The sequence below is a fragment of the Schistocerca piceifrons genome, chromosome 4 (genome assembly GCF_021461385.2).
Source record: "Schistocerca piceifrons isolate TAMUIC-IGC-003096 chromosome 4, iqSchPice1.1, whole genome shotgun sequence".
Taxonomy (NCBI): domain Eukaryota; kingdom Metazoa; phylum Arthropoda; class Insecta; order Orthoptera; family Acrididae; genus Schistocerca; species Schistocerca piceifrons.
The window spans coordinates 193952109-193965211 of record NC_060141.1 but is presented as its reverse complement, the minus strand read 5'-3'; the positions used below and the strand labels follow the sequence as shown (position 1 = coordinate 193965211).

The 13103-nt window shown below is 43.4% G+C and overlaps 1 protein-coding gene across 1 annotated transcript in view; it reads right to left on the bottom strand.

The window, feature by feature from the left end:
- LOC124795725 (homeobox protein Nkx-6.2-like) overlaps window positions 1–13103 on the bottom strand; it is a 230032-nt gene that overhangs the window by 80003 nt on the left and 136926 nt on the right. Inside the window, exon 2 of the mRNA XM_047259807.1 lies at window positions 8940–9118. Coding sequence (XP_047115763.1) covers window positions 8940–9118 — 179 coding nt within the window. The remainder of the gene's footprint in view (window positions 1–8939; window positions 9119–13103) is intronic.

Here is a 13103-nt window from a genome sequence, read left to right as displayed (position 1 = left end):
AGCGGCTGCTACAGGGGCGTGGCCTCTCAAACACGCCCGAGTGACGCTCACACCCACTTCCTGCACTACCAACACACGAGCACGTAGCTTAAGACATTAACTAGTGTTTTCCATTCACCTAGAGATTTTGATGGAGGTCAGAACAGATAAAATCGCTCGTCTGATACAGACGAGCACTGGCATGTGTGCTATCCCTAAAAATCTCTAGTTGAATGGCTAACACAGGTTGATGTCGTCCATGTAGACAAAGCCGTGAATGTGTGGTATGGGTTGTCCTACCGGGGCTTGATTGAGCCATTCTTCTTTGACGGCACAGTTACCGGTGAGGTGTACCTTCAGAAGCCTCAGACATCCATTTTATCTGCCATCCGAGACTTGTATGGAGACGGAAGAGTTTACTTTCAACAAGACGGTGCCCCAGTCCACTACCAAAATCGTGTTAGGGCGTATCTCGACGAAAATCTACCACGAAGATGGATAGGCCGTAGAGGTGCTGTGGAGTATCCACTACGTTCCCCAGACCTAATTCCTCTGAACTTTCACCTGTGGGGAACACTAAAGGACGTCGTTTATCGACAAAAGCCACGCACATTGGATGAACTTCGAGAATCCATCGTACATTCATGTGCAAATATCCAACTGAACACGTTGCAGGCAGTAGTTCGTGCTGCAGTTAGGCGGCATCGTTTGTGTGTGGATGTTAATGGTGACCATTTCGAACACCATCAGTGATATCTTTAAGTTGGACTTCAAGGTACACTTTCACCAAAAATGAGACAACTTCGTCAATTAGTTTGCAAGTTATGGACTTTTAAACAGTGGATACATTTTTTGGACCTCTCCGTACATACATAAAAAAGCTGCACCACGAGAGAGTTATACGAATGGGACGGAAATCGACAGATGTGGTATAAATGTATAGACAAACAAATGATTACAATTTCAGTAAAATTGGATGATTTATTCAAGAGAAATACCTTCACAAACTGCACAGGTGAATAACACGTTGGTCCACCTTTGCTCCTTGTGCATGCCGTTATCCGCTTTGGCATTGACTGATGGAGTTGCTCGATGTTCTCCTGAGGGATATCATGCCAAAATTCTGTCCAACTGGAGTGTTAGATCGTCAAAATTCCGAGATGGTTAACAAACCCTGCACGTAATGCTCCAAACTTTTTCAATAGGGGAGAAATCGGGTGACCTTCCTGACCAAGATGGGGTTTGATAAGCACAAATACAAGCAGTACAAATCCTTACCATATGCGGGCGGGCTTTATCTTGCTGAAATGTACGCCCAGGATGGCTTGCCATGATTGGCAACAAAACGGGGTGTACAATATCGTCGACGTACCACTGTACTATAAGAATGCCGCGGATGTCAGTCAATGGGGTCCTGCTATGAAATAAAATGGCACCCTAGACCTTTACTCTTGGTTATCGGGCTGTATGGAGGGTGACAGTCAGGTTGGTAAGCCACCGCTGTCTGAGGTGTATCGAGACTTAACTTCGCTGGCCAACGTAGCCCATTTCGAAGTGGAACTCAGCACTGAGAACAATCCTACTCCAGTGATTGATATTCCGGGCCAAAGACGTGTCTGGAGACGTCCTGGACAATGGTGGCATACCAACCTGACTACTGTCGTCAGCCATACGGCCCGACACCCCGGAGTGATGGTCTGGGGTGCCACTTCTTTTCATAGCAGGTCCCCTTTGGTTGTCCTCTGCAATACATGTTTGTACGTGTACATAACATTCACCGATTTACGTCTCATTCTCATTCTTATCATTCCTTCGTGGAGCGTCGGTTTCGTTTTCTTTGTCTTAGAGTGCGGCTGGGGGACGGGGGAGGGACGGGGGAGAGGTTTGGGACACGAACTCTGCAATTACGAAAATGTTGAGAAAAGGGTAGACAGTTCCCAATGCCGGATTCCACAACTTCCCCCTCAACTAGAACAGCGCTCACGTGTATCTGCGCAGACAAATGCGTACCAGAGCTTCCTTTCTCGTGTTAATGATTTGTTCGACACGGCTGAGACTAACATTTAAACTTTTATGAGCAGCTTGTGAATATTAATTGATTTTCCGTCACTTCTTGGTAGACCTTAGGAAATAAAAATTGAATATTATGCCCCTTCTCAGTGCTCCCTCTGCTGTTCCTTCCAGTTTTTGCAGGAAGTCATGTACAATCCCATAAATAGGACACGTATCCAGCTATAACAAAAACACTGAAATCCTGTAGTTATAGGATTTCGTACTATGTGAGGAACAACTTATCCCATTGTATTTGCAGTAGTGAATATAAGCCAATATTGGTGTATACAAAATTACTTGTCCGAGGTGTGATAACTTTTATGTGGTCAGTCTGGCAGAGACGTAGTAACTACGTTAGCTGAACATGAATGCAGATGGAAATTGCGAAATTTTGACCCATTTGCTGAGCACATACTACCAGCCACAGCTACCAGCCACAATCCCATCTCCTCCACTTGCCAAACAAAGGCCAAAAAGAATGGTTCAAATGGCTCTGAGCACTATGGGACTCAACTGCTGAGGTCATTAGTCCCCTAGAACTTAGAACTAGTTAAACCTAACTAACCTAAGGACATCACAAACATCCATGCCCGAGGCAGGATTCGAACCTGCGACCGTAGCGGTCTTGCGGTTCCAGACTGCAGCGCCTTTAACCACACGGCCACTTCGGCCACACAAAGGCCAAAAATTTGTCTTTTGGCAACCCCTACAAATCAACAAACATTTGGTTCACAGTCCAGATTTAATATTTAATGACCAAACACAGCTCAGCACTTCCCTTCTCCAAAACTTTGCTCGACCCTCCCAATTTTTCAAAGCTTCCCATACTGTCTGTTCCATTCTGTTCCTCCATTTTTCTTGTATTTATTAGGCTGGTCCATAAGTTGGTAGCGTTCTTGTTTTGTATGTTGGTTTCCGGTTACATGGGTTTATTTAGTAATTATTATTTTATGTATGTAGTTCACTGTAGCTATTTGAGTTTACATATTGTCGTTTCGTCGTTTGGAGATGGTGAGTGGAATTTTGGACGCTGGGAAATGGAGTGGCAAGTAGAGAATCGAAACGTTCCCAACGTATTCCCCTTTCGAGTACAATACAGCTTGACAGCGGTGGATGCAGCTAGAAACATTTGCGTTGTTGTAGATAGTGAAGGAGAATATATTATTCATGACTAAAATCTCTGTTACGGGTATCCGTTGCGTTTGTTAATCTTATGGGAAAACGCTACGGACTTATGCACCAACCGAATATTTATTTTATGGGAATTGTCTACATACTCCATACATCCTGTTGTTACAGTTATCAAATCCATCTTTTACTCTGTTTCTGTATCACTTTCCATGCGTAATATCTCTTCCACGCACTCTTCAGTAATCTTGTCAAGCGCTAAGTTTATGATTTTGAGACTGTTAATTTAATTTAAATTATTATATAGGTAGTTTTTTAGAGTTTAATGTTAATATTTTTTGGTTTGGTCCCTTTATATTTATTTGCTGTTTAACTTCTAACTTTTTAATTGAATTACCACTACACTGTCGAAGATGACATTTTCTCTGTGTTTGTTCATCTTTCTTGATGAGTAACACCTTTTTCAATGTTGTTCATTTGTATCGTACCTTCTTTGACGACAAAATTCAGTTAAAATCTGATGGTGGCCCTATAAGCAGGAAAACAGGTTTAAAAAGCAAATTAATTTTGTAGAACATATACGATATTGTAATTTTCGTTCATAACTTGAGAATATTACGAACCGGCTCTTACTATTCGGTTAAACCACGTCGTTTCTGTTCTTGTACGAAAAACTGACAATAAAAACAAATAATGACACTCATTCATTCAGAACAGCTTTTTGATGGCGAAATGGTGAAGTGGACGTAATGCACATTCTGGAGCGTATTTTGCACGAAAATTAAATGTCGTCATTAGCTTAAAAACATCTATAAAAGTACTTGAAATTTAAGATTCCGAGTATATACGTTTCTCATTAAGCACTTTATTGTCATCCTTCCGTAAGCGTCTTATAAAAGCTGTAACAAAATGTAACATACCCATTAGCTTAACATTGCTACACTGCTACAATATGGCTGACTCACAGAGAGAACCCCAGATCTGCTTCTAGTTCCGGAGTTCCCAAACTGGTGGTAAGGGAATTTTGTGCAACATGTGCAGTTTGAGTATCGAGAAGACAATAGTTGTTTAGTTTGTGTTGGCCGATACGTGGTGACCCCGAAATGGAGTCTCCAGTCTAAAAGCTTAGGTTAGGTTGCAGACATTACCAAGGGTATTTTAAGTAGTTATCACGTGCAACCTATCGCCAGCTAAAACATAAGGAAGATTTTCACTTGCATTTGCTTCCTCTCTCTTACCGTAAAATGAAATGCGCCCAGTTAAAAAGTGGAGTAAAAGTTATTTGCACACCATAGGCATCAAAAACTAGGAGAGGGTTTCCTCCCGGAAGGAAGAAGGAAGTTTAGGACTTAATGTTCCGCCGACAGCAAGGTGATTAAGCACGAAGCAGAAGCTCTGATTAGGGAAGGGTGGGGAAGAAAATCGACCACACCTTTCCGAAGAAACCGTCCCGGCATTCACCTTAAGCTATTTACGAAAGTCATGGGAAACTCAAATCTGATGGCCGGACGGGGATCTGAACTGCAGTCCTCACGAAAATCATCAATATTTTACCACCTCGCTCTCTCTTCACCTGGATTAAAAACGCTTCGTAATAGCATCTACGCCACGAATATTTTACTTTCTATGACACTTCCGTGGTCTTTCTAAGAGCAACAATCGTCAGAAATGCGCTCCTGTCTAGTTTTTTTCCCGTTATACTGCAGACAAAATATTCGCTCTAGCTCCTACCAGCTGTCGTGAAACTAAAAGCCCCTACAGGATGTGCGACTGCTATAACCAGCTAAGTGAGTACAAAAAAATTGCTTTCATTAGAAGACTGTTTGAGGCGATGTGACGGTAGTTCGACACATCAGAACTATTGTAGAAGTACTGTCGGACTAGAGCGCAATTTTGCCTAAGCCCTTTAGCGGCACTAAACTTACGCAAGAATGCGACGTAAGATCCCAGCTGTCGAGATGTGAATACCGTTCTCTCGGGGCTCGGGTCTGCGCGGCTGATGGCCACGATCTCTGAACGGAGCGGACCGAGACGTGAGACGGAGTGCCCCCCCGCTGAACCAAGCGCGCTTTTACTGCCTTGTAAATTCCGACAGCGACGGCGGACCGACATATTTTTCCCGCCGACTGATGGGCAGTAATTCTTCCCTGCGCACCGAACGCCAGAAGTCTGTCCAGACACTTGAGGATTCTCGCTGCACCTCCTTTATTTGTTCTCTTTAAGGAAGCAAAACGTTAAACCTGACAGCAGACACGGGCAAGGGCTGCATTTACTGTGGCTATGTCGTTCTCGAGAATAGGGCCCTGAGCAAAAGCATAGCTTGACTACATCTATTCGAAGCTGAAAAATGTTCGTATCCGTGAATTTCTTCTCTCTATTTCTCTTTTTTCTTGCATCTGTTGTTCCCAGCTGTTCCCGTTTAGCTTGCACCTAACTTACCCTTCTCTCCCCCCCCCCCCCCCCCCCCTCTCTCGCTCACTCGCTCTCTTTATAGTAGCGATTCTGCATTTTCTGTAGCATGGATTCCACAAGTCTTTGGTAGGTTTCCGGATGTATGTGACACCAGTTGCGTACGCACGGTTCAAACAGTTCACGTAAATTGCAAGTCGGTGGTTCCTGGGCGTGGAGCTAGCGCCCAATAGCACCCCATATGTGTTTCATCGGGTTTAGATCAGAAGAATTTGGAGGCTTATCAACGTGCGTTAACTTTCATACCCGTCAGACAACTGCAGTGTGATTCTGACCTTGTGATACCGATAGTTATCCTGCTGGAATATACGATCGCCATCGGGTAAGACATCGAGGGATGCAGGTATTTTGGAATAATGTTTACTTCGTGGTTCCCTCTGTTACTATCATGTACTTATGATTAAAGTACGGCAACTCGCGGAAGTTCAATGTGGGGCGTAATTATTGTATGGCAGAGAAATTGGTGGATCAACTGAAGCGTTGATGGGGGAACAGATTTACGCCGGAAAATAATTAGTTCCAATTTTGGCCACCAAGTGCAAGTGTGCAGCTGTGCATTGTAATTGTTATGGTGTGACAGCCACGCTGTCATTTCACAAGCCATGAAGTGAGTCAGCAATATGGCTGTCAAGAAGACCTTGCGCTGTTAGTGAAACTGTTATGTGTAATCGCCAGCAATTAGATTGCTGCACTGAGAGAGTATTCCCAGCTGAAAAGTCTGAGAGCGGCTCGATGTCATTAAATAGTTTCTAGAAGATGATAATGAAATTCGGAAACACGGGTGAGCTTGATGTAGCACTTGGAGGTGGAAGCTGTCGTGTCTCGGTGGAAGTTGTTGGCGAGATTGCTGTTTCTGTAACTGACCAAGCAGCGCGTGCCCCGGACAGTGCTAGAGCTCGTGCAGCGACACGGGAATTGTCCATCCCATGAACAATAGCGCGGAAACTTTTGTGGTGTATATTGCACCGGTACCCGTACAAGGTCCATACGGTGCAGCAACTGAAACCTCATGATCCGTAGTGGGCGTCAACAAAATATTTTCGCATTCGGAGGAGAGAGTTGGTTACTGAAATTTCGTGAGAAGATCCCCCAGCAACGAGAAATGCCTTTGTTTTAATGATTCCAACCCAAATTCTGTATCATGCCCGCGACAGTCTCTCTCCTGTTTCTCGATAATAGAAGACGTGCTGCCCTTCTTTGAACTTTCTCGATGTACTGCGTTAAACCTATCTGGTAAGGATCTCACACCGCAGAGCAGTACTCCAAAAGAGGACACCTCCATGTTGTATGATGAGGCGCGGACACACAACACCTTATTGCCTACTCCTTGTTTTACCGTCCACGGTGGTGTTGGTCAGAATTGCGGTGAAATTTGGGGTCGATGTGGCATTATTAATCCATCTTACAGCACAGATGAACTTCTGAGACCAGGCCATTTTTTTGCATGTGTCGACTGCTAGCCATCCCGAGGGTGGCGTCGCGTGGCGATACGCTTTTGGACCATTACAGAGGAATGTTGTAGGCACCTTTGAGCCACACTTGCGCGTCGCCATGAGAAACAATTACATGGTTTCGAAAAGATGATCCTTTGATTTGGTTGCGCAGTTTATTTACGGAAATTGTGGAAGCTTCACCGACATTGCCGGACGAAAATGTGAACTACGCGGTTTCTATTTACGTATCCATCTCGTAGAAGGTAAATGAATTATCTACCTGTGAAGCAGTCCAAGCACAGTTACATGGAGACCAGTCGTGTGTACGGCACGTGGTACAGCAGCTAAGACTTTACTGTGGATAATGTCACAACTTTTATGCTAGACCTTAATATCTGTTGTATACTAGTAGGTTTATTTGAAGCGAGAACAGATTCGTATTTTTCCTTCCTCTAATCGCTGAGGTTGTGGTAGTAATGAATGCTCTTCTAAAAATTCTGGATTCATAGACTAATTTGTAAGTAGTGTTCACATTATCTTAAATGCCACATTTTAGTAAAGAACTCTTCTGCAACGCCAGTCACTGCGTTGAAGCTTATGCCAGATGGTAGCTGTTTCATGTCAACTCCTGTGAACAGATGCTGAAGTTACACATATCATGGATGTGACCACAGTTCACTATCCAATAGTGGAACGACAAATTTACGACCTGACCAAACACTGGAAATCTCTGTGGGTCCATTGTGGATACAAGACAGCTGCCGGTCAGATATTTACCTAAAAAAATTGACAAACAGCCGCTTGATTTCAGAAGTTGTTATTTTATGTATAGTACCAGTTTCGGCATCTCCTTAGTGCCGTCTTCTGGACCTTATGCATCCCATGTATAGACAATCAGATACAGCAATGCATGCGTAATCGGAGTCATCAATTCCTGGATTCCGTGAATTTTTTGTGGAGTGTGTTGTGGTGTCACCGCCAGACAACACACTTGCTAAGTGGTAGCCTTTAAATCGGCCGCGGTCCGTTAGTATACGTCGGTCCCGCGTGTCGCCACTATCAGTGATTGCAGACCGAGCGCCGCCACACGGCAGGTCTAGTCTAGAGAGACTCCCTAGCACTCGCCCCAGTTGTACAGCCGACTTTGCTAGCGATGGTTCACTGACAAAATACGCTCTCATTTGCAGAGACGACAGTTTAGCATAGCCTTCAGCTACGTCATTTGCTACGACCTAGCAAGGCGCCATATTCAGTTACTATGTATCCTGAACAGATAATATTGTGAATCGTGTACCGTCAAGAGCGACGTTCATCATTAATGGATTAAAGTTAAGTATCAAACTAATTACGTCCGCTTTCTGAATTCTAATTCCTTGTCATGTTCCAGACCTCACGTCAGTATAGTTCTTCCCTCCTCACGCCAGCCTGCGTGAGCTAAAACGCGTGCATTTCGGCCTCCAGTTGTAACACGGTGTTTGCTCTAATGCCAACACGTGTAACTTGAAGATTTGACAACAACTTTCAGTTGTTGTCAAGCCTTCGAAGTACACACTCCACAAGAAAAAAAAAAAAAAAAGGAATCCCAGTACTGATGTCTCCAGTTATGCATGCATCAATGCATCTAATCCTCTATACACGGAGTGCATAAAGGCCTGAAGATGGCACTAATGAGACGCGGAGATGGGTCGTGTAAATAAAATAACAACTTCTGAAAATATAGTGCTGATTTTTCTTTGGTAAGAACCAGTGGTAACACCGCAGTTGTGGGCTATACAGTGTTAATCTCCATTGTGATGTAATTAAAGAAATTTCTCTAAGGAGAGGTACAAGTCTCAGGAAGTTGAGAGTGAGAGAGATATAGCTGGAGTCGAGACTCACCTTGACCTGAGACTCGGTCATGCCGAGGGCGTAGGCGAGCTTGGCACGCTCGGGCCCCGCCAGGTACTTGGTCTGCTCGAAGGTCTTCTCCAGCGCGAAGATCTGCTGCCCGCTGAAGGTGGGCCTCGTGTGCTTCTTCTTGCCGTCCTTGTCCACCAGCGACATGCTCGCCGGGCCCACTGCAACACCGCAGTACACTACCGTCAGCCGTGAGCGCTGCCGGCGGCTTCCACTATTAGGGGAGCTATCTCCTAACGTAGCGAGTGCGTCGCGAAACGTTGTGCCAGCCCGGGATTCGAATCAGAATTCCCTGCTCTCGGCGAGCAGTCGTCACAACCAGCCTTGCAGGCCTCACTCAAATGCCAGTAAGTATAATTCATTATGTATACAGAGCTTACTAGCGGAAACTGATACGGGAGAAAATGTGCAGCAAAAGCGTTCCAGTAAACATGGGTCGGCAAACCAGCTGTTTGCAAGATAGTTACGAATGTGTGGTCACGAATTGCCCTTGACGTCAAAATGACTGTTCTAAATAAGTCCGACAAAAAGACTCGCCGTGTTTCAAAAAGCAATCCCAAAGATACGGAGAAAATACATCTATTTGTGAACAAAAAATATTATGCCATTTTAAATTAGCTGGTTTTTAATATTATGTCCGGTAAATGGCTTCCTCCTTTGTTGAAACATTGGCGAAGCCTTACCCAGAAGCTGTCCATAGTCCTACGTGCCATTCCCGATGGAATGGCACCCATTTCCTTGGTGATAGCCTCCTTAAGTGGTTTCACGATTGTGGGGCGACGTCTGCACGCTTGAGCCTTTAAATCTCCCCTAAGAAAAAAACTACAAGGTGATAAATCGGGTCATTTTAGGGGCCAAGTGATGTCTCTTTGCGAAGAGAGAAGACATTGAGAAAACAGCTCTCTCAAAATTTATAGAGAATGCCTAGAAGTGTGAGCTATGCCTCCGTCTTGTTGGAATCAGATTTCTCAGTCTTTATGGTCCCCGACGAATTGGTTTAACTTAGTTCGGAGGAAGATCTCCATCATGCGATTTTAATTAACCGTTATCGTCACGCCATCTTCTTCAAAAAATACGGACCCCTGCACCAAATTCAGCAACGGCGTACCAAACTGTAACACTTTGGCTGAGACGTGGTCCTGGTGAAGTTCCTGAGTTTTTTTGTGCTGCTCAGTAGTGGAAATTTTGTTTATTTACAGTATCTCACAGTACCACATTTTCTGGCGTTGTGGCACACTGAAGCCGACCAGTAGATTTCCTATTCAGTGAAGGGCCTGATGCTGTAAAGTCTGATAGGCAAACTCCAATAGTTTTTCTATAAGGAACAGAATCATGTCGATCAAGTTCGGACCGAATGCGAAATGTTCGCTGAGTAGTAATAACAGAACTGAGTAGTAATCACAGAAACACGATTACGAATACAGTCCTCCGCAACAAAAGCATGATGCTTATCTAGCTAAGCCATTGCACTCATTCTAAATGACAAGTATGCCGCTATCGATCGATAACCTTTCCACACCAGTACCCTCGCCACAGTTCACACAGCGGCCTCTCCAAATACGAGAGACCTTGAGATGAGCCCTATAATACTAAAGTATTGAAATGCAGACTTTTTCTTTAAATCTTACTCTAATTGGTCTCAAATTTTACCCCAGGTGTAACTTCAAAACAATAAAATATTGCCTCAGCACGTTACTTGTTACAGTTCGCTGACCATTCGTACCCGTTCATGAAAATGTTCCCCGTATTATCCCCGCATTGGTATGCAATATTGCACATGTGTCTACAGGGAGCTATGAATTCTTTCAAACATCCCCAATTACCACGTAAATCTTGACAGGATTAAAGTTCGCGGCCTCAGTTCTTCAACCATGATAACGATGGTGCAGTACACTTCATTTTTGAGATGAGCCCAGACAGAAATATCTAGATGATTGAGGTCAGGTGATCTTGGCGGCCAAGGTACAGGCCACTCCTGAGTTATCCATCTTGAGCCATATTGGGACGTTAAATTTCGCCTCACAACATCAGCAAAGTGTGCCGACGTCCCATCATGTTTGCACCGCATTCCCCAACCATGGGCCGCAGATGAAATTTGAGCACAAGTAGAGGAGGACTTAAACGGAACTTCCATATTTTATACGCATTTGTACTAACTGGGACAATTTTTCATACTGAAATCAGGGACGGGCAGTAACGACACATTCGCAGTGCAAACGGCTCTTTTGCAGACCATGTTTACTGGAACGCTTTTGCTTCTATTACTGTATACTTTCATCAGTGTCACTTTTCACATTGAACTCTGATACAACTTGTACATCCCGTACGGCCAGGATAGGTTAAACTGATGGTGGATTACATTAAATTTTAACTTGTAGTTAGATTTTCTCATTCTTCGGCACTTGTGCATTTAGTAATAATGATTTCGCGTGGTTGACGGATTTCAGATTATCTTTAATTAGTGATAACAACTTGGTCACATAACAGTTTATTCGCAAAACCATCTAGTAGCAATTAATGAGATAGATGAGCTAAAGGTGAGAATCGAAGGGATTCACTTCGCTTGAACAGAGAAACCGCATTAGTCATGTTTAAAAACCATTGATATGACGACGTAAAAGCAAAGACGGCCGTCGTCAAACGTAGAGAAAGGAATCCATGAAATGGCAAGTGAAAACATCTGAGTTAGAAGTGTAAAACTAAAACGCCAATAAGCAATTAAATCGGCGTCAGCTCAGGATTAGGAACCAAAAGGAATTCACCAAAACATGGCAATGTGCGGTTCAGAGAAAGGTTAGCGATCAGACCCATGAATCATAGTGGTAAACAAATATTGCTTGCTCTAGACAACGTGTATGCTTAAGGGAATAGGACCACACGGTAGAACGACGTGAGAATGCAAGTTAGTGAAAGTGTCGAGTTTAAACATGAGTAAGGCGGTCTCCGTTATTCAAGGCAAGTGAATCACTTTACTTCTCATCTTTAGCTTAGCTATACCATTGATCGGTGATAGGTTCGTGAGTAAAGTGTTATGTAACAGTATTGTTATTACTAATTACAGATAATCTGAGGATACGCTAACGCACGAAACACATCATTACTAATAAAACACTTGCAACAGAAACTGTATTCTAATTTTAGAACATTCTAGCATTCCTGCTGCATCAAGCCAAAGTGGATTGGAGTAATGTGTTTTCTGTCGTTCTTCAGCAGCTCCCACATTCTTGGAAATGTGGTCCGTATATGTAGCTAAGTGTTGTTTTGTTCTAACGCTCCTTTTCACTATAAACACGTTTGTTTCACATGTGTAACAATTGCGTCATGTAATGTTAATATATAGTTAATTAAATTACAATTTTTCGTTAATCTCTTAATCTTGTGTAATAAAAAACTTTTTGCAGCAGTTGTTTCGTAAGGTTAAATTACTACTTGGTACTACTGACGATTAAGTGATCTTATTAATTCGTATGTGTCGTTCTAGCGTTCAACTTAGTTGACCTATGTACATCAGAGCAGACCCACCTTATGCAGTGACACACGTACTCACATAACAACAAAGGAATATCAAACTGGATACAGATACCACAACACAAACGAAAAATAACCGAAAACCACACAGCGACAATTGGCAACACCATATACACCAAACACAATCAACGCACAGTGAGGCTGAAGTATGCTCTAAAACGTCGAAAATCGACATCTCGGTGTACATAGATCAACAGAGGACAAGTCCAGCATGACTCATGGACTAATAAGATCACAAAAACGTAACAAGAACCAAACAATAATTTCAACTTTACGAAACATGCGCTCGAAAAAGCTGATTCTTACGTAACAATAACGAGATAAAAAACTGTAATACAGTAAAATATTTGGAAACATTAAATGACTCAATTAAAAAGTACACTAAAGAAACATGTTTTACAAGCCACTGAACATTTATAGCACCTGAAGCACTGTACAGTCTACGGACTCAAACTCGGAAACCTGGCTATGGGAAAGTGAGCTATTGTATTACTAAGTGTCCCCACTTAGCGGGGAGTTAGTGTGAAGTTGAGGAACTTAGTCGATCCGCGTTGATGTCGGACTGCGCAGTCGGCAGTGCGCTACATGTGAGACGCACGGATCCAGGTTTGAGTCCCG